The 20092-nt window shown below is 36.5% G+C and overlaps 2 protein-coding genes across 3 annotated transcripts; one reads left to right on the top strand and one right to left on the bottom strand.

Moving 5' to 3' along the window:
• Positions 1-848: 848 nt before the first annotated feature.
• LOC114530533 lies at positions 849-1907 on the bottom strand. The gene is made up of 3 exons (XM_028552102.1): positions 1828-1907; positions 1270-1514; positions 849-1039 (listed from the first exon to the last, which is right to left on the bottom strand). The coding sequence occupies exons 1-3, from the start codon at positions 1905-1907 to the stop codon at positions 849-851; spliced, it is 516 nt and encodes a 171-aa protein (XP_028407903.1).
• An 8077-nt stretch (positions 1908-9984) lies between these two features.
• On the top strand, positions 9985-19455 carry LOC114530523 (FYVE, RhoGEF and PH domain-containing protein 4-like). Of its 2 annotated transcripts, XM_028552087.1 has the most exons (22): positions 9986-10143; positions 10255-10313; positions 11607-11692; positions 11771-12038; positions 12187-12270; positions 12365-12457; positions 12531-12742; positions 13097-13164; positions 13339-13369; positions 13852-14000; positions 14177-14231; positions 14345-14446; positions 14818-14908; positions 15185-15235; positions 15559-15617; positions 15801-15872; positions 16117-16191; positions 16526-16786; positions 17316-17720; positions 17813-17872; positions 18226-18326; positions 18921-19455. In XM_028552087.1, exons 3-22 carry the CDS (start codon positions 11648-11650, stop codon positions 19015-19017), a joined length of 2379 nt encoding a protein of 792 aa, XP_028407888.1. In that variant the 5' UTR covers positions 9986-10143; positions 10255-10313; positions 11607-11647; the 3' UTR covers positions 19018-19455. The 2 variants fall into 2 exon arrangements, with proteins under 2 accessions (XP_028407887.1, XP_028407888.1); XM_028552086.1 differs by having other exon boundaries at positions 9985-10143; positions 11607-12038.
• The last annotated feature ends 637 nt before the right edge of the window (positions 19456-20092 follow it).

Below are 20092 nucleotides of genomic sequence, written 5' to 3'. Positions count from 1 at the left end.
CAGGTTAGCGTTCTTCTCTGTACACGGCAGAAAAGTAAACAACAGTTCCATGTCTCCAGTTATTTCATGACAGAGTTCTTTGGGGTTTGGTTGATTTTTAATCTTGTAAGGCAACTTCTGATCAAGTGATGGGTTATCATAATTGAATAAATTACTAATTCCTGAAATAAGAACGTAAAAATGTTTTCAAAAATCTGTGCTGCATGTTGCATTGCAAAATGCTAGCTCGTACCTGTAGCAGAGAAATAACACCGCCTTTTCCCCTTCATCGAGTCTCATAAGTGGGATTCCATCTTGTCTTGCAAAAACTGTCTCCTTTATGTGACGAGCTGGGTCGATCAGTGTAACATAACCAAACACAGTTCTATGTTTGTACGGTGATGTTCTCCAAAATTTCTGGATAGCCTTCTCTTCTTTAGTAATCTCCTCTGTTGCGCTTTCTGTAGTAATATATAATTATATATATATATTATATATTATATATAATATATATATTATATATATATTATATATATATATACACCCATTTGCAAAAACGTTGGCCGCGGATAGATAGATATATAGATAGATACTCGAAATCTAATTAGAATTGAATATGTTGTGTAATATGATTGAAATCCCATGCAAATGTAATCATATGCAATTCTAATTAGACTTCGAGTATCTATCTATCTATCTATCTATCTGCGGCCCACGTTTTTGCAAATGGGTGATTATATATATTTTATAATTTCTTGAGAAATATACACGAGAAGAACGAGAAGTAGGGATATTTACCAAAACCGCCGGACGTAACGTTTTCCGGCTCCTAGCCGTATGTATAGATAGTAACCGTCATGGGCTGAACGTTATTTTGACCAAAACCATTGAGATTGCTGGCATACACATGCTGAGTACGAACGGAACCTACCTGTACTTGCTGGTGTTGAAGAAATTGATTCTTTCACACCCTTTCGCTCCTCAAATTTCAGTGGAGGATGGTCTAGAACACCCGCCTTAGGATCTCCTTTCTTGTATTGTTCCTTCCTCGAGTCTTTCCCTTTTCACGATTTAAGAAAGAATTTACAAAACACACAACACAGATGTCACAAGACATTTTACTCTAATAATGGCCAACTACCGAATTATTGCAGTATACGTTTTTTAAAACTGTTAAAATTCAATGAGAAGAGGAAAAAATTCAATTTATCACCGATCTTCCTAAAATTTGCCTCAAAGAATTCATGGTGGTGCCAGTGGCAGTGCTAGTGCACTAACTGTTGTACTAACCCTCATCCTGATCGTCTTCTTTCGTCTCGTCATGACTTTGGTAAAAAGCATCATTGGCGGCCATTGTATGTAAATACACTCCCCTGGCCAGCGCCGAATCTAGAAGAAACACTGCAAACTCCATTGGGTAGGTGTCGAACCAGTAGTAATACTGGTGGTCATCATCGATCGAGCGTTCGTTGTCGTAACCGAGTTCACTGTTTTGCACTCCACCATCCTCAATTGGTTGGTAGGAGTAATAGTACCTATATTTAGTCGAAAATATTGAAGTTATCTTTCATGTTGTTGAGTTTGGAGCATAAGAATGATAAAATATATTGTTCACTACATTCTCGTTGAATGTTACAGTGAAATTTTTACATGCAGAGTATAATAATTTTTGATCATATAAAGAAAAATCGAAAATTGTACAGAGAAAACTTTCCTTATGCCTTGAAGTAAGTCTGTGTATTTACGCCAACATGATGCTTTGCGAACTTAGGTTTTGTGGTTCTGGTTTTAACTTTTACATTACAACATAATAAGTTTCATTTAAAGATCAAAAGACAAAAGACTTACGTAAAATCATTGAATATTTCCAAACCGTGGCATTTTTCACCCCACGGTTTTCCTTTTCCAAAATGTTGTTCCTCGGGCATATTAATAATGCACCATTGCATTGCATCCACGCTGTTGTCTGGGATTGTATGAATTGAGGCTCTGCATGCCAAGGGATGAACGATGTAGTTGTATCTCGGACAAAGGTTAGTCTACAAAGCATTAAACCGATATGAAAGACATAGGGCATTGCCTTTTTTTTAGATTAAGTATTCCGTACCTTTGGGTCCACCTCGTGTGACTTTAAGGCAATGATATGCAGAAAACGACCAAATGGCTGTCGATGAAACCAATATCCCCCTCTGTATCTATCGTTTGGTTCCAACTGCTCAAACTCTGTATCAGTGATGGCTGCACCTTCCTTTTCCTCATGAGGGTGGTAATCCCAGAGATTGTTCTGGACTTCATTGCCACGGAGAGTTAGGTAATACCTTTGCAGATAATACAGAGCATATTGGTAAAGTGATTAAACATTTTATTGTTGAAAATTGTCCTTTGGATTTACGATTTAGTTTCAGGGACACTTATTGGTTTTACTGAGTGTATTAGTCAAATGTTCCAAATTTACAATTTCTCATTATGGGCTCTCATTAACCTTAACGCTAAGCGTACAGGCTACAGCGTTTGGGTCGATTTTAGTTGGTAAAGCAACAGTGAAAATCGTTACCCGGTGATATTTCAAGCATTTTGAAGCCTACCTGTTGCTGAAAAACTTTCCTTGATTACACCAACGTCTCTTTCTTGGTACCCAGCCAGTCCAGTTCCATGGCTTTTCATCGTGAATCGGTTTGTAAATGTGAACTCCTCCCCCCACTCCAGCAAAGAGGGGGAAATCCAAATCTTTGAGCGCCATTATAAGATCGTTTACACCTGCTATTTTTGTCTCGACCACATGATAGCCCTCTTCCCAGGAGTTCTCCTTGTTCACCGGAGCTCCATATTTATCGTAGTATTCTAAACAAATGTTGAGTGACTTTAATTACGCTTGCTGTCTTCATTTTCTGTCTTTATTCTTTTCAGTAAATAACTGTTGAAAAATGATTGAGACTTTGAAAAAGTTGTTTCCGGCGTCCCAAGCTGTTCCAGCCTCCCAAGTTCTCCTTTTTTTTGCAGTTATCGAAGTCAGGTAATATATATATTTGGTCAGTCATGCAGTTGATAATTGTTTTAGCCATTCAGCGAAGTATCTGATAACTCTACATGCATGTTATAATCACTATTGGTATATGTTTGTGTTAAGAAGCCGTTAAGGTATTTTTATATCATACATGTCAATGGAAATGATATAAATAGAATTTTTTTTGGAAAATAGAAAACATAAGCAGAAAGTTTTTAAAGCCTGTGTTAAGTATAGCTGCATGTTTATTTATACGCGAGGTAGTAGGATCTTTATACAATGTTCGCAAAATGAATAAACTAATGTTCGTTAATGTTTTCTTCTGGATCGGCTCTTGCCTCGGATCTTCGTTAGTTTTCTGTTGTGTGCTGAGCTTCCTCCGACGTTTCACATGATTTTTACTCCGTGTGTCCACTGAAGGTTCGGCTGTTTTATGCACGCGGCCGCCCTTTTATAGTGTTGTAGTAGTGGGAATGAGGATTAAAATTATGAATATATCTGTTTAATACGTACACTTTTACGCGGCAAGTTCGAATATAGCTTTCGTCTGTTTGCGCGTATAATTTTAAATCCTTACCTCTGAGAAGATTGAGATTTTTATGCAGTCACTGTAAAACAATTTCCGCAATCTTTCCCAGGAAATCTTGCGACATAATGGCCAGAGGCTGGTTATATCAAGCCCGTTTAGCTTAAACTGTGGTTAAGTTTAAAATAGAAAGCAAGTCGATCGTTTTATTCAACAAGCAACTAAATGTTTTTAACCTTAATACAAGGATACAGCTTACAACTACAAATTGAGTGCATAATATTCAAGTTGGCTGATTCAAGAGAGTTGTAAGAGTGTTTTATAATTTTGACTATCAAACCGCGTTTAAGGTAAACGGGTTTGATACAACCGGCCCCAGTAAAATTTAATATAAATTCGAATAAGCGATTTAAAATACTTTCCGATTTATACTTCGAAAAGGAAAAAACAACAACCCGCTTCTTGCGAAGCGACGCTACCCCGGGACAGCCCCGTATCTGGCGCGTGTTTCCCGGCACGCATCGAGAGCGCGGTGCTATCCTATCCACAGTTCTTTGCACGAGTTACGGGATTTAAAAAATATATTTTCATAATAAACGAACTAAGCGCACTCAGGATGTTGAAGTAGGCATAAAAACCTTCATTTCTTCTAAATATGAATAGAAAGATATAAACAAATAACAAACTCTTTTTGACAAGAATTTTGGATAGAGCGTTGCTTATTTTGCATTGATGATTGATCCACACCTGGGAATCGTCGCTCGGTTATTAACTGTTATTTAGTAGGAATATTAAAAATGTTCTTGCTTGTTTGAACTAATTCATTTTTTGTGAAGCTAACAATTAAGATGCTCCTTTGGATAGCTATATTTTAAAGAAATTAGTATTCTTGGCAAAGGAGTGTAAAGCTTTTTTGAATGTTTTATAAGTTAACAATATTTTCTTGCTCAGAATCCACAAAGAAGCTTTGCTTGTTTTAGGAATACCAAAATTCATAATGAGAATACAAGCTACAACATTTAGTTGTTTTAAGAAACTGTCATATTCTTGCTTCGAACAAGTTTACTTATTTCAAGTAAAATTTATTCTTGACAGAATAATTTATCTCTTTTTACTTATTTTAAGCAAAATTGTGCTTAAAATACTTACTTCACAACAAATTCTAGGAAAATTATTCTAGTTAAGAATTCTCGACTCGGCAACGATATACGACTGTTGATTCAGATGTGCAAATTCTGACAAGGGTGATTGATGTTTTCACCTGTACTATAGTTTAACTCGATTCCACGAAATGTCATACATGAAAGGAAAAGAGTAATTAATGATTGCGAATGGCCAGAAATTATATTTACTCATGTGTTCTTGTGGCAAATATCAAATCCACGTCATGCCAGGTGATATTTTAAAAACGCTGAAGGAAACATCGTATATGAAGAGTTTCATGAAATGCATAGTGCATGATTTTTTTATAAATCGCTCTCGAAAGACATTTGCATGCGAACTTAATTGTTTCTTTTCTTATATATAGATAGTTAGCGATATGGTCGGTAAAGGTATTCAAAGAACTTTTAAAAATTAAGGTGGTCCGGAAATATCAACGTGTGTGTATGTTTATATTTATCTCTCATTTACAGCATCCCTGTCGATTTGAACGGAAATCATGCGAGCTGAACTGGGGATAGGTTATAATGTGCGCAATATTAATATAGTAATCTCGTTCTCGCGCAAATATGCCAATGAAAATATCATTACCATTATCTGCGACCTTTCCTTCTCCATAACGATCATACCCACGCAAATGACAATGCAGAAACATTGACACTTCTGGCCCATAGGCTTTATCAATTGGAATGTCCGAAAACGGACATTGAGTTTCATCGCTTGTAGTGTCCATCTTTCTATTGAAGATTACACAAGACAATTTGCTTTATTATTGTTACGTTGGGAAAATAAACTAAGATAAACTAATCGATTTAAGCTGAAATGATGGTTTCATCCCATTTTCAACTTCGTGAAATTCACATGCGAGCAATTCGAAGAGGGCGTACCTCCCTTGACCATAAATTCCGTAGTGCAATTCCATGTTGATTAAATCTGTTCTCAGTTTCAAATATCTCATTTATTGAATGTTCGATGGCTTTATACGAAAACGTCTTACACTTAGATAAAGCTTTCTTGGAGTTGTAAAAATCTCAGATGCCGATTGCTGATTTGAAAAATATATATATAAAAAGGGTCAAATCTTAGTTCAGTTAATCCTGCTGTTGGAGAAATACATATCTATAAGTACGTGTGGTATGCGGGTTACCTAAATTCAGAAATCTTTTAAGATTGTACAGATGTTAACCCAAGTTAATAATGAATTAATAACCGTATTCCTATGCAGCGATTGAAAAAAATTGAACTGACCTCACCTTTCTTGTCTTTTTGTTTCGGCGACGCGACGCAAATGACTATGTAGTTGAGACGGCAAAGGTTTTTCTACGTGTCGTTTTGTGAATAAATAATAGCCTCGATTTTCGATACTCAACAAGGTGTCTTTGTTTTGGATCTGGGTGTGACAGCGTTAATTAAGGGACTCACACTCGCCCCGAGCTGACCTGAGCTAGCGATTGACCTGAAAATTAGCAAACTTAAAACCAGCTACAAAACAGACTTCTTGTTACTATACATACAGTTGGGGACTGCAAATCTAATACCATTATTAGAAAATTGCAAGATTTGACACAGCTAGGCCTTTTTGAGAACGAAACGTCATGCAGATCTTCCTTTTATTTTAGCAGCTGCTGTTTTGGTGACAAGTGAATGCACATATTGTGTGTGACATTTTTGTTTTTTTAACCACCTCACGAAGGTATATATATATATATATATATATATATATATATATATATATATATATATATATATATATATATATATATTCTGTCATGTTGTTTCAGCATCATGCGTATAAAAGGTCTCCAAACCAAAGTCAGGACCTTGATTGGCCTTGAGCATAAGAAAGAAACACTGTGCATATGATAGTGACAGACCCTGATGTATTTGCACTAAAGCCCACAAAGACAATCTGCAATCAGGTCTCTCTTTCCAGCCTTTTCTCGTAACTTTTATGTGATCATTAAATTAAATTAAGATGATCACGTAGCGACATAACGCATATAGAGAAATGGACCCATTAGGACATCCCACAAATTCAGACCTCCACCATCAATTTAAACATGATCACGGCATGAAATATACTAGGTTTAATCAATATTTAATAGACAAAAATGCATATAGAGACATGAATAGTATCAAAATATCAAAACGCATGTGAGGTACACACAAGTTACCTCCTCCTGTTGAATTATTATATGTAAACAGCCGCTTACATGAGCCGGGTTACCCGAGACTCAGCGAAACGAAAGAAGAATTTAAGGTATCAAAATAAGTCTTAGTAAGACGGGAGGGCAAACTAAGAGCATGGATTCCATGGGGTTTCATGGAAGATTTGATGCTTGATTTTTCTTGTTTATTGTGCGAATTTGCCAATGCATTTGCCTGCATTCGTTCAACGAATGTGTTATTCCAATGCTCCCATTCATATAGACAAGTTCTCAAAACGGCAAACAATTTCCCTATTTCGGTACACATGCATATTACACTCGAACGACATGCTTATGGCGTAATCTTTAGGGAAAGACTGATGTCCTGTGGCCCTTGAGTGTCTTTGAAAAAGAAAGGGGGCTAAAGAAGGGTCAAAGACTTTTTTGCGGGGGCCGGGCAAAAAAGTCTTATTATAGATGCAGCAAACATCGCAATGTAAATATGCATGTGATTTAGCTTTTTTGCTTGATATATGCTGAGCACTCTTCTGTTTAGCTCCGTGATTTCAAGTTTACGACTTGCGGTTTTTGCATCTTAAGGTTGTGTCCACTGAGCTATATAATAGGTCGTGTCCAGTGCATACGGAGTGAATACAAGTGATCTGGGACCCCATTACTTGAATTTTCTTTCTTGAATGACAATAGTCCGGAACAAAAATCTCGCTGAGCGCCTAAAAAAACATAAAAATGCATGGGAAATTGTATTTTTAGAAGGAGAATAATGGTCGAGTATTTTAATTTTCTCTAGACCATCAAGAAAACGATGAATAATATTTCGTACAAAAACGTGCATGACATTTTGTATTCGCGAGTGCAGTGCGAAGGCAATCTGTCAGCAGCGTTCGATACCCGTAAATCATTCGACCTTATATTCTTATTGACACGATTATCCAAGCGGTTTGGTATAAAGGGTCGTGTGTTGGATTGGTTTACTTCATATCTTATATCTAGGAAACAGTTTGTTCGGGTTGAGGGAGCAGATTCGTTATTGCGTGATCTTGAATGTGGTGTACGGTGTACCGCAGGGATCTGTTGGGATTGATTGGGTCCGCTTTTACATTCACTCTACACTGCTCCGCTTGCTGATGTGACTAGGCGTCATGATCTCCCTTTTTATTTTTTTGCTGATGATGGACAACTTTACATCGCATTCAAAACAAATGATCCTGGTGAATTGATTTCATCTAAGACTCGCATGGAAAAATGTATATTTGAAATATTAAAGGAAGTTAAGGAACTGCTTGATGCTGAATAAATTGAAACCAAATAGTGAATAAACGGAACTTAATATATTAGTCCACTCACGCTATCGTCCGATGCCTCCCTTGAACTATATCATGGTGGGAGATGACAGAATTGTGCCGACTGGCTCGGCTAGAAACTTGGGGGTTATTTTTGTTTTAAACTTTGAAGAACGTATCAAGTCACCTTATTATCATATTAGGAACATTTCAAGAATAAAGAAGTATTTATCTCGGGACTGTCGTGAACTAATCATTCATGCTTTTTTAATAACTTCAAGATTGGACTATTGTTATTCATTGTTATAATTATAGTGTGTCAAAATATATACTCCGGAGGCTGCAGAGAGGCCAAAATACCGCAGCACGTTTATTAACTGGTACTAGGATTCTAGGAAATCGTCGCAGGATCAGATGATGGACGACGAGACTGCTGTACAAGTGAAAAGCTAGTATGAGTAGTATCGAATTAACAAAGCTTGAGAATGGACCACTTGCATAAGAGACTAACTTGTGATCGAAGTAACAAGAAGGAAATAAATCACCGCAGCTAAAAAGAGCATACCGAAATTAGTATAATTGGCAAGTTTGGCTGCAAAATGTCAAATAGTACGGAAAATATAGCCATGCGAACGGCACTTTACAACATTTCGAAACTAAACTTGGCAATTTTACTGAGTTTCGTAAGCACTTTTCGGAAATTCCTTTTTTTCGCCCAAATCAAAAGTTGGTCTATTATGCAAGTGGTCCATTGCATGGGAGTAATGGGACTCACCTCGAATTTAATCACCTCACCTGAAATTCAGGTTACCTTTATAGGAATTTTCTCTGGGTACTCCGGTTTCCCTCCTTTTCGTTTGGCTAAAACAGTGTCTATTTCAGGGGCAAACCAAAACGGTGTTCGTTGAAAGTGATAAAAATGTGCAGCAAATAATATATAAATATTAATGGTAATATTCAGCCTATATATCATTAATATTCAGCCTATATATAAGAATACCAGCCTCGTACCCAGGCGCTTTATTGGAAAACATAAAGGCTGCATTCAGCGTAATATAGAGATATGTGGGCACCCCTGCGCGCTCGCACATGTAAGAATACGCAAACGATTAGAAATACATTGTCCTCCCTATTGTTGTAAATACAATGCAGTTCAGAAACTCGGTCACGCAGTTCCTGGTCCACTATACGTACAGGGTGTCCCAAAAAAACCGAAAACTATTGAAATCACCCATAACAATGCAATTCGGTTAGAGTTTGAATGCCTAAGGACTCTGTTGGGACCCACAGGTGTATAAATGTTTACCATACTCATTTTTATGCATGCATATGATGCAGTAAAATTTCAACGATATCAAATAGAAAAAAGAATTAAAGAAATCATCATACCGGGTATATATTTAAATATATACTCGGAATGATGATTTCTTTAACTCTTTTATTTATTTGATTTCCACAGGTTTTTTTTAAATCGATTTATTAAGACCATAAGACGTTCACCACCAACTTTACCTGCGTGTATGACGTGATGTGTGTAAGACGCGTATGCAGCGATTCGTATCTTAGCAGTGTAGAGTATGTAAGAGAAGTGTCTCCTTACCGACCAAAGTACCTCGCTGTTTCCGTTTCCACACTTCCCTGTCAACTGAATTTCGCTATCGCAAACAGTTAAATAGTAATTTTTAAATATAAGATGCGTCTTGTACACAGGTTATAGCTTTTACTAACTTGCATAATTTCCTGGTGGTTGCTGGTTGTTTGAAGATTGGGGGACGGGAGATGTAGGTGAACGATATTGATACTTTTCCATTTAACAGGAGAACGTCAGAGAGCTACAATCTGATTGGCTAAAGCGCGCTTGCAATTTACTCTAATTGTTGTGGATGTTGTAGATGTCACAATTTCCTGTTTGGTCTGAGCATGGCGAAACCAAGCTAAATTTTATTATGGTTTTCTCAGGCAAATTTTTATGCTATTGGTGCAGCGTGAGTTGTAATGCGAGTGTATATGCTTAGCAATTTATTGGTAAGAATATTTTAATGAAATAACGTTTATTCTAACTAATTGAGTGATTTACTTCGGCTCCCGAATCGGAATGTTAAAGAAACTTCTTCGGTACTGTTTATATATTTTCAGCTCTTTGGTACAAAAGTAGACGCGAATTCTTATCACAATATATTTAATGTGGAATCAAGGTCAGTAGCTTCTAGACAACTGCTATTTCCTTAAATTTAGCTTTTTACCTAATGTTTGTGTAAGTTTACATCTAAATCGTTGTGAAAATATAGACTATGCAAATGTACACAAGTGACTAGCCTGTGTACCTACTTGAAATGTTTTATGAAATCGGATTCCTATATCATTATAATAGGCTAACAAAAAATTACTTTACACACATTTTATAAGATAATTACATAAGGAACTATGCCAATTTCCCTATGTTTGACTATAGTCGTTCACTTTCATAATAAGTTGCCATTTGCCAATATATATTTGCCGTCAATGGTTATGGACTCTTTATATAGTATGGCGATTTCTTTTATCTCCGATTCCCTTAGATATCCACTTCTGCAATATTTCCCCAATATTCAAAACAAAATACAGGTCTTCATTCTGCAAGTTTGTTTCAGTGAACAGCAAACGTGGTAGTTTGTATTATGCATTTCATTTTTAACTATTAAACACGGAAGTTTGAAGTTCGAGACATATTCGCATACATTAAGTTGTTGTTTTTAAATTATTATGAAAATATCAAAAACCGTACTGTATATTTAATATTGAAACAAATGGGGCAAAAACAGGCTGTTTTGGGCATCTGAGAAACATGAAGAATATGATTGTCTATTATTAATTTTCACTTCTTAACCGTGCATATCACCATACGCAATAGACGTACATTCTAGCAAATATTTAGTTTAGTTGTAGTTTTTCTAGTCAGTCAGCTAGTTAGGTTTTTCACCCTTTATTACATTCCCTATGCTTAAATAAAATTAATCTGATGTGCTAGCTGTCTATATTCTGCAAAAGCCTTTTATTTTCAAAATATAATATTTCAATATATATTGTAGTATCCCACTTTCACTATTTAGTTCAAACTTCCCTTTTTAGCCTCCCAGCAAGTTATGAATATTTCATTATTTGATTTTGAATGTAATATATTTCTATGCTAGGTTCCTACTAAATAGACGAAGGCTAGATTTAACACATCAATTGTTAGCATATGGACAGCCTACAAACCTTTTATAAGCTAAGCCATTTACAAAATATGCAATGCTTTTGGAGATGGAGGGCAATTTTTGAATTGTAACATCTTGACAAAGGGATGAGATGTTAGTGTTACATATTATGAGCTAGATTGTGATTCATGAAACAAAGGGTGTCTCTAGCTCCCTAGTCCAATAATTATTGACAAAATGGCAAATGACATGCCACACCATCTTTTTATTGTGGAAAATCACCAAATTGCTAGTATTTTCTTTTCCCTCTAGTGGGCTGAAAGATCATCCCTGTTTCAGTGTCCTGAGGGAAAATGCAGAAAGGCAGCAGTACAGGAAATCTACCAGCTAGTAATAATGTAAACAAGTTCAAAACTTTTTATGAAAGTCTAAGCACAAGTGATTTAAAAAATAATGTGCATCCACCTCACAACCAGGATCTTACACCTCCTGCCAAACCAGTTCAAACACCAGATAAACCGGATGTTGAAACAGACCACCAAGACCAAAACAGTAATCAGACTTGTAAAACACCAAAACCAGCTGTTCCTCCAAAACCAATTCTTGCAAAAAATGGTAAGCATAAAGGTTTTAGTTGCGATTCAAGCCCCCCAGACATTGCTCCTAAACCAGTGAAGAAAAGAGACAGTGAAGAACAGTGTGGTAAACTAAGGAGTAACCATGAACAAGATTTTTACCAAAATGGTATGCCAATTTTTTGCAGCATTCTAATGTTTCAGTTGTTAGTAATACTGTTAAGTTACAATGTTTTCACTTTCCAAGCAAAAAATATGTTAGAGAAGAACACAAAATTTCTAATATGTAAAATTTTCTTTTTAAATATTAATTACAGGTGATCAAGACCAGACAGATGAGGTTATTATCAGAGAAAAAACAGGACTGGGTGATGATGCTAAGATGGGAGGTGGTGAAGAAGGTGAAGATTGTTGCTGATATTCAAAAAGTTATTTTTGTAGTTATCTCATTGCTTATACAATTGTCTCATTGCATATAACTATTTAATTATATAGGTCTTGAAGACCAGTCAGAACAGGTGCTTGTTATTGAAGAAAAAATAGGAATAGATTTGGATGATGAAATAGAAGGTGGTAATGATGAAAATGGTAAGAAAAGTAGAGATATGATAGATTTTTTCAAAATCCTTCTTTTAATAATTATTAATTCACTGATATACAGGTCAAGAAACGGTAGAAGTAGATGTGGATGACAATGTCGAAGCTAATGAGGATGGTGATGAAGAAGATGATGAAGAAGTTGATGATGAAGATTATGGATGGGATTCAGATGAATTTGAGAGTGAAAATGACAGTGATGATCATGATAATAATCTCGCAGATAAACGACAAAGTAGAATTATTTTTGATGAATTAGAGCATATCCCTGATCTGGTAAGCATGGTCGTATGTCGCATTTTATTCTCAAGCTGCGTTTTTAAAGATATATAAGCATTTTAAGATAGTACTGCTTTTTTCTCGGACTGCACTGTATCACCTAAATTTCCTTCAATTTAAAATGTCCATTCTCCAGCTCCTATTTGTAATTTTTGTTTTTCTGTAAAAATTGTATTTTTTACTATAATCGTCGACTGAAAATATTCAGTTCAGAATTCAAATGCAAAGTTTATGTGTATCTTTTAATGAACTAGATACCCATCAATCTATACAATGCATACTTAATTTATTTCTTCCATTCCTTTTTTCCATTTCATCCATTAAACATTCTATTCCTTTTAAATATTTCAGAATTTTCTGGATGCACGGAAAAAGAAATTGTTTAATATCGCAAAGGAAATTCTGACCACTGAAGTGACGTAAGTTCATCATATATTTGACTAAATTTAGGTAGGTGTATTGCGGGGAGGGCGAGCTGTCTATGACCTAAAAATGTCGAAACTTCGGTTGTGCTCTTAAACTATGAAATTTACGTCCCATACTATATTTGTGAAGGTCGAGGGTTTGAACTCTTTTTTTGTTATTTATTAAAGGTACGTGAAAACACTCAAGCTCCTTGATGAGGTAAAACAATGATCTAATTTTAGTTCAATTCGGACACGTGTTTTTATTTGGCTTTGCAGAGTTCAGCGAAAATGTGCTGTCTCGCTTTTGGGTGATTCGAATTGCCGTTCTACTTCTAGACTACCCATACCATAGTCCATACACTATGCCATATTAAATAGAAAGACTGCATGACCCGCTCCTCACTTTTCATTTGGACCAAATTTCATATATTTTTCCAAATCCTGGGGTTCAACCGCCTCTTCGCACCACACTCCATTTGTTATGATTATGTAGACTGTAGCCCTTGTATAGTTAAAGGTCGGACCCCCACAATTATTCGTACAAATTGTTGGCATTGAGCAATTGGATAAACGGCGTTAAAACGGCGTTAATAGGGAGACGTGCATGTCTTACGTAAAACAAGCTTCGCAGCCTCGCGTCCTATATAAGTCGCGACATATTTTTCCTCGTATAAATGGCCCTATTATTTACGTTTGTAGGTATTCCACTTCAGACTAGAGAATGAGTGCAGAGCAAAAGGCATCGTGCCAAAAGAAGTACTGTTAGAAATATTTTCAAATATTACTGCCATTAACCAGTTTCATCGAGATTTTCTTCTGCCAAAACTTGATGAACGAATGCAAAACTGGTTAGTTCACTTTATTGTCTTTATTAATTATGCTTTAAATGTTACTCTACTTTAATGTTTTTAAGTCTGTCTCCACTCTTCTTGTTGCACAGTCCGTCTCCGTCATTCTTGTCTGATAGTGTGAAACATCTTGTCAATGTGAATGTTGTCTATAACGTCCATTTCAACTTTTATAGGGATACAAACCCTCGCGTTGGTGATATTTTTAACTCCCTCGCACCATTTCTGAAGGTATGGTTGACAGTAATGAAGCGGATAAATTAAGACTGATAAAAATGGAATGAAATAGAATGGGACACAAGGTAATAAAAAGAGAATTAATTACATAAATTTACATTATGTAGATGTATGCTGAGTACGTCAAAAATTTTGACCAGGCAATGAGCAGTTTGTCGAGATGGAAACTTAAATCTCAGAAATTTTCTGCCATCATTGACCAAATACAGGTATTCCAGAATGAAAAATATGGCTACGCTGACGATTCATGCAGTTGGCTTCAGGGAAGCAGTTCTTGTACTATTGAGTATTGTGATATTAGCGGTAGAAATTATAGATTTTTCTTTTGTGCAAGAAGATTTTTTTGCGCAAGAAGTGTTAAAATTAATTCAGTAAATGAACTTGCATGCATGACTGTTAGTTTAAACACCGCTCCTGCATGGATTCGCACTTTCGTAGGTTGGATTCGCCGCTAGAACGGAATGGCTGGAGTTGCATTATTCACTGAAGGGCGTATTTCGTCGAGTTATCATATCTAAAACACATTCTGAGTAGTGCTAACGTCCTAACCACTAAAGTTATTCTATTTCATTTCTTTCAGAAAACCGACAAGGAATGCAACAATTTAACATTGGAGCATCACATGCTTGCCCCTGTACAGCGAGTTCCACGCTACAAACTGCTGTTGACAGGTAAGCACAAGAAGACTTTCTAACTTTTCTGTCTAGTCTGTTGGTTTCATAGTTCTCTTGTTCTATTACTGAACAGCATATATGTCTAATAACGATATCTTACTGTGGTGATCTTTCAACCGACTATGTAACATGGTTATTAATAGCGTGCATGTGTCCTGCAGCGTCTGCGTGTCCGCGCCATGTGCCTTGAGTGCTAGGAACAAGGGTCTCTAGGTTTAGGATTGTTAACATTTTGACGAATCAATAAGATATATCGTTTTATATATTTTTTAGATTATATCTCCAAGTTACCCGAGGATTCCAAAGATTTAGAGGAGTCAAAAAGTAAGTTTGATAATCACAACTTTATTCAAACCAATCTCCTTCTGGGGCCGGTTATAGAAAGGCGTTTAGCTTACGGTGGATAAGTTCAAAATTAAACACAAAATTATCTATTTATTGAACAACGAGCTGCAATATTTCGATGTAAATTGCTTAATTGTCAATGAAAGTACACTAATGCATAAGACGCAGGTTCAAATTTCAATCATTCACAAGATGTATGAGGGTGTTTTTAAACTTTGGTTTACCCACCATTTAAGCTAAACGCCTTCCCGAACAATCGGTCGCTGGTTCTACCATAAAATCTGGTGTTTTGCGATTTCTAGAGGCACTCGAGATCATATCTGCTGCGGCGAACCACGCTAATGACAGCATGAAGAAAACAGTAAGTAGGGAAATCGCTCCCAGTTTTCAGGAAGAGCTTTAGACGATTAGAAACATATAACAAGGAAAGCCTATAGCCAGTTATAAAAATATATATATATATATATGCACTGTTGGATATCCTGTACAAACTTAGATAAGATTTCGAGCGAAAATAATACGATAATTTTCCCTTTCCGTCAAGGAACGCTTCCAGAAAATGTTAGAAATGCAAGAAAAATTCGGCGATGGCGTCAGCATTGTAACCCCGAGTCGAGTGAGTTTCTTTAGCATAGCAGGACTAATTGTCATTCTGGCTACGCTACCACCCGGACAGAAACCATCAAGGGCGGATGCAGGATTTGATTTCAGAAGGGGGGAGTGTAATGAGGATGTAGGGGGGCGAAATAATTGTTGACAATTTTAAACTTCTCAGGGAGCAACGTAGCCTGTGCCCCAGTCCAAACGTGGCCTCAAAACTTTGACATCTTATTGTAAAATAGTCTTTCTACTTGTTGTAGGAGTTCATAATGGAAGGTGAATTGATAAAGATTTCAGCACGAAATGCTCAAATTATGACAAGAATTCTTGTTTTGGTGAGTCATCAGATATTTTTTTTCAGGTTTTGTTAGTTTTAATGAGACTACATCATTTGTGCATGGTGCATTAGAGACTGGTTTAACGTGTAGAAAGTTTACAAAGTCTTGTTTGAAAAGGCGTAGGCATCCATCCACAAACCACCTCTCGTGGGATTAAAAGGCAAATATTCCCTCTTCCTTTACCTTTCAGTTTCTCAATTCATCTCACCAGATAGTTTCTTCTTTGGAAACAGAATAAGTTCGTTCAGAATTACTGCGCCTTTCAAATCGATGTTAAACAGATTACCTGCACGACTTTCAATTTAATAAATATCATTTTTTACCATCTTAGTTCAATGATGCCTTATACTATTGCACTAAAGTCCCAACTACAGGTAAATACAAAGCGAAGCAAACACTGGAGTTGTTGTCGACCTATCTTGGGGACGTCGATGAAGAGACAGAGAACCGTGAACTTGTTTTCCGAGTTTGTAGCAAAAGCAAAGTGGTCGAATTTAAAGCGACGTCGGTAGAGCAGAAAGAAAAATGGGTATCGACTCTTACAGCAGCCATTAAGAATGCAGTTGACAGGAATAGCACCTTTGGCCGCGAGGTACATCAAATATATTTATTCATTTCAAGATTTCTGTGTAGAATTGAATATGAACTCCTGCTGAAACTTGCCCAGGGGCTTTTGGAGAAGTTTGGGGTGGCGAAGAAAAAACATTTTGGGGCTACCTGGCCTGTAGGCTTGTATATTCTCTTCTCCTTCAGAGGATAAAATCGTGGGCCTGAAAATTCAAAAAAATTCTTGGCCTGTTATACAGTTGGTTAAATCTTTTGACCAATATTTTGTGTTATAATCGTGTATTCTACGGATATACCTCCTAAAAATGTACATCCGGTCCCAAATGAATAATAACAGTGAAGGATAAATGCTGGGACAGAGATCACGAAGTGACTAGAAACTGCTAGAAGTTGAATGTTTCGAACAGTTTGTTGAACATGCATGTGCATGCAGTTGGTTATCGGAGGTGTCCGACCGTTGACGAAGTCATAACTTGCGGTGGCGATAGCAAATTGATTTCATCTGTAATTTCATACCTCTGTGTTGTGTTCCAACCAATTTTATTTGTCTTCAGGTGACTCTGAATAAAGATGATATTGGAAAAATCGCGCCAACCTGGGTACGAGATGACGCTGTCACCATGTGTATGACGTGTACGATTCACTTCACCGCGATACGAAGGCGTCACCATTGCCGGGCTTGCGGTAAAATCGTGTGCAATAGTTGCTCAAGTTATAAAGCTCGACTCGAATATGACGATAACAAAATTAATAGAGTTTGTGTGAACTGTTACAAAATACTTGCTCCCGAAGAAACAAATAAACCGGAGATAAAAAGGAGAAGGCGTAAGGTTCAAAAGTTTGCAGATTCTGTATTAAATGGATATCTCAACTTTAAAAGTGATAGCACGAAGGCATGGTCAAAGCGTTGGTGTAGGCTTGGAGATGATTTTACTCTTCATGTTTTTAAGGCGAAGAAGGTTTGTAACTAGATATTTTTGTCTTGATTTATGCATTTTGAAATCATATTGCTGAATAGCTCTCAGGTCTAATCAACCTTTTTTTAAAATAGGATGTAAAAGCTCAAACTACGATCCCAATGCCTGGTCTTTCGCTGCAGGATGAAAATGTGGTAAGTCGTATGCATGATTTAAATACATATGCAATCTCTTTGCAATCTCTATTTGGGCTTGAAATTGCATTTGCCGATGTGGTGTATGAAGCTCATGCTCAAATAACAAAAACTAGATGTTTAACTTGTTTTAAATATTCATAGAGCTAGCATTTCTTCATAAACCATTACCGCGGCAGACAATTGTTGTGTGTTTTTCCAAGATGGACCCAAATAATAGGCCTATAGTCCATTACGGACAAACGAACAACCCTGGCGAATTATCGTAATCAGTAGCAAATAGCAATACCTGTTAAAAAACCCCACAGACATCAACTCCAGATAACTGTAATTTTTTTATATTTACAATTTAGTGCGACGAAAATGATAAAAGTAGAAAACACGTCTTTAAAATTTTGCACCCGATATATGGTTCCTTTTTCTTTGAAGCCGAGAACGACGAGGTGTTGGAGAAGTATGTGTTCTTAGTTCAGTTGATCTGTATCCTTGTTAACACTACACTCAATTTATCCACACGGCACGGCTAAAATAGGTACCCGTGCCGGTATTGAATTGGGTACGCGTACCCATTTTAGCCGTGCCGTGGCCCGATAAATTGACTGTAGGTTTTAAATGGGGCTTTTTAACCACCGGATATATGTGGATATATTAAACCAGTTTATATGTGATTGCCTTTGTTTTGTGACTTGATAATGTTAAATAGTGTTTAAATTCATTAACCATACCCCCAAACCCAGGTGGCAAAGTATAGGCAGCGATTTAAAAACGATATATGAAGTGATCAGTATAAATACGACCAATACGCCGTCGTCTCAGAGTAGCTTATTTAGCGCTCTTATGGTGTATGAAGTTTTAATCTAACAAGGCAGATGAAAAAATATTGCAGCTGTTTTTCGGCTGATTTTAGTTACTATCTTTTGTTAAAAACAGGTTTGATTCTACCTCCGACTTTAAACGTTTAGCACATATACTTTTATGATCCAGCGGTTGTTCCTATAGACCCGAAAGAAAAGCAAATTGATCTACTAAATTTTGTCTATTTTTGTAGATGGTTAGAACATATTCGATGTGCGATCGAAGCAGAACCGTATCCTAACAGGAACTCAACCTCAAGTCAACCAACGCCACCCCCAACCCCTGGCTAATAATGTTCCCGGCAATAATTTTGCGCGTTTTCGATATCATTATTCACCAGGAAAAGGAACAAAACCGATGTCAAAATTTTTATGCTTCTTGAACCAAAAAAACCCAGTTTCCAGCAAAACAGTTTCTAATATCAAATATATATATTATACGTTATGTTAATACGTAAAATGACTTTTAATTGGTTACCATGCTAGTTTTCCTTGTAAGTTCAAATAAATATAGGTGTGCGCGAGTTCAAGTGCCGCGTGCGAATCCAGCAAGTGACTAATTTAACTAATAGGTAAATATAAGTAACTATAGATGGTCTGGAAACGGACCGGGGATAGTATGCTAGAAATATTTTATATTCGAATTTAAATTGCTAAATATCTTATGAACTGTAATTTTGAGTACTAAATTTAATACTAAATGGGTCGTGGATTTGTTGTTTGCATTGCTTATGCACACTGATAACATATGGTATACTTGAAATTTTGCATGGTGAATTAATAACTCGTGAATTTGTTAACTTTTAGGAGACTTATGTTTTGCTCTCGTGAAGCTCTTCATATCATAAACGTGGTGTTCCCAGACTCGTTCCCAGGCTCTTTAAAAAATTTTTTTTTTTAAAAGGATTTTTAAAAAGCCTGGAAACGAGGCTGTTGGAAGTTGGCTGTAGTGTTCCCATTCTAACTGTAAGATTGGGTGTCAATGATGTAACTTTAATCACCAATTTAATCACCAGTTGTTTACAAAAATCACAGAGGAGAGATTGATATCCATATCTCCTCTGTGCAAAAATCTACCAATTACCCCTGATTAGCCCTACACGCAGTACGCTGAAAACCTGGGAACAACGATGTGCACGTGATGGTAAAAGTAAGTACTCCCATAGATATAATAAATTATATATTTTAAGCTCTTATACAGATCGGGGACAAGTGATCCCAGACCGCCCAGACGCATGATATTGATAAATCCGTTTTGTTGATGCGCCTCGTGACGTCAGTCAATCCCTGGCATCTCAAATCAATCCAAAGCCCGGTAAACAAACACAATATTTATATAACATGACGTTCTTCATTTACGGTGAAT

This window comes from Dendronephthya gigantea, unplaced genomic scaffold, assembly GCF_004324835.1.
Source record: "Dendronephthya gigantea isolate DGI-Jeju-01 unplaced genomic scaffold, DenGig_1.0 000064F, whole genome shotgun sequence".
In the NCBI taxonomy this organism is placed as follows: domain Eukaryota; kingdom Metazoa; phylum Cnidaria; class Anthozoa; order Malacalcyonacea; family Nephtheidae; genus Dendronephthya; species Dendronephthya gigantea.
This window is presented reverse-complemented; position numbering and strand designations above follow the sequence as displayed.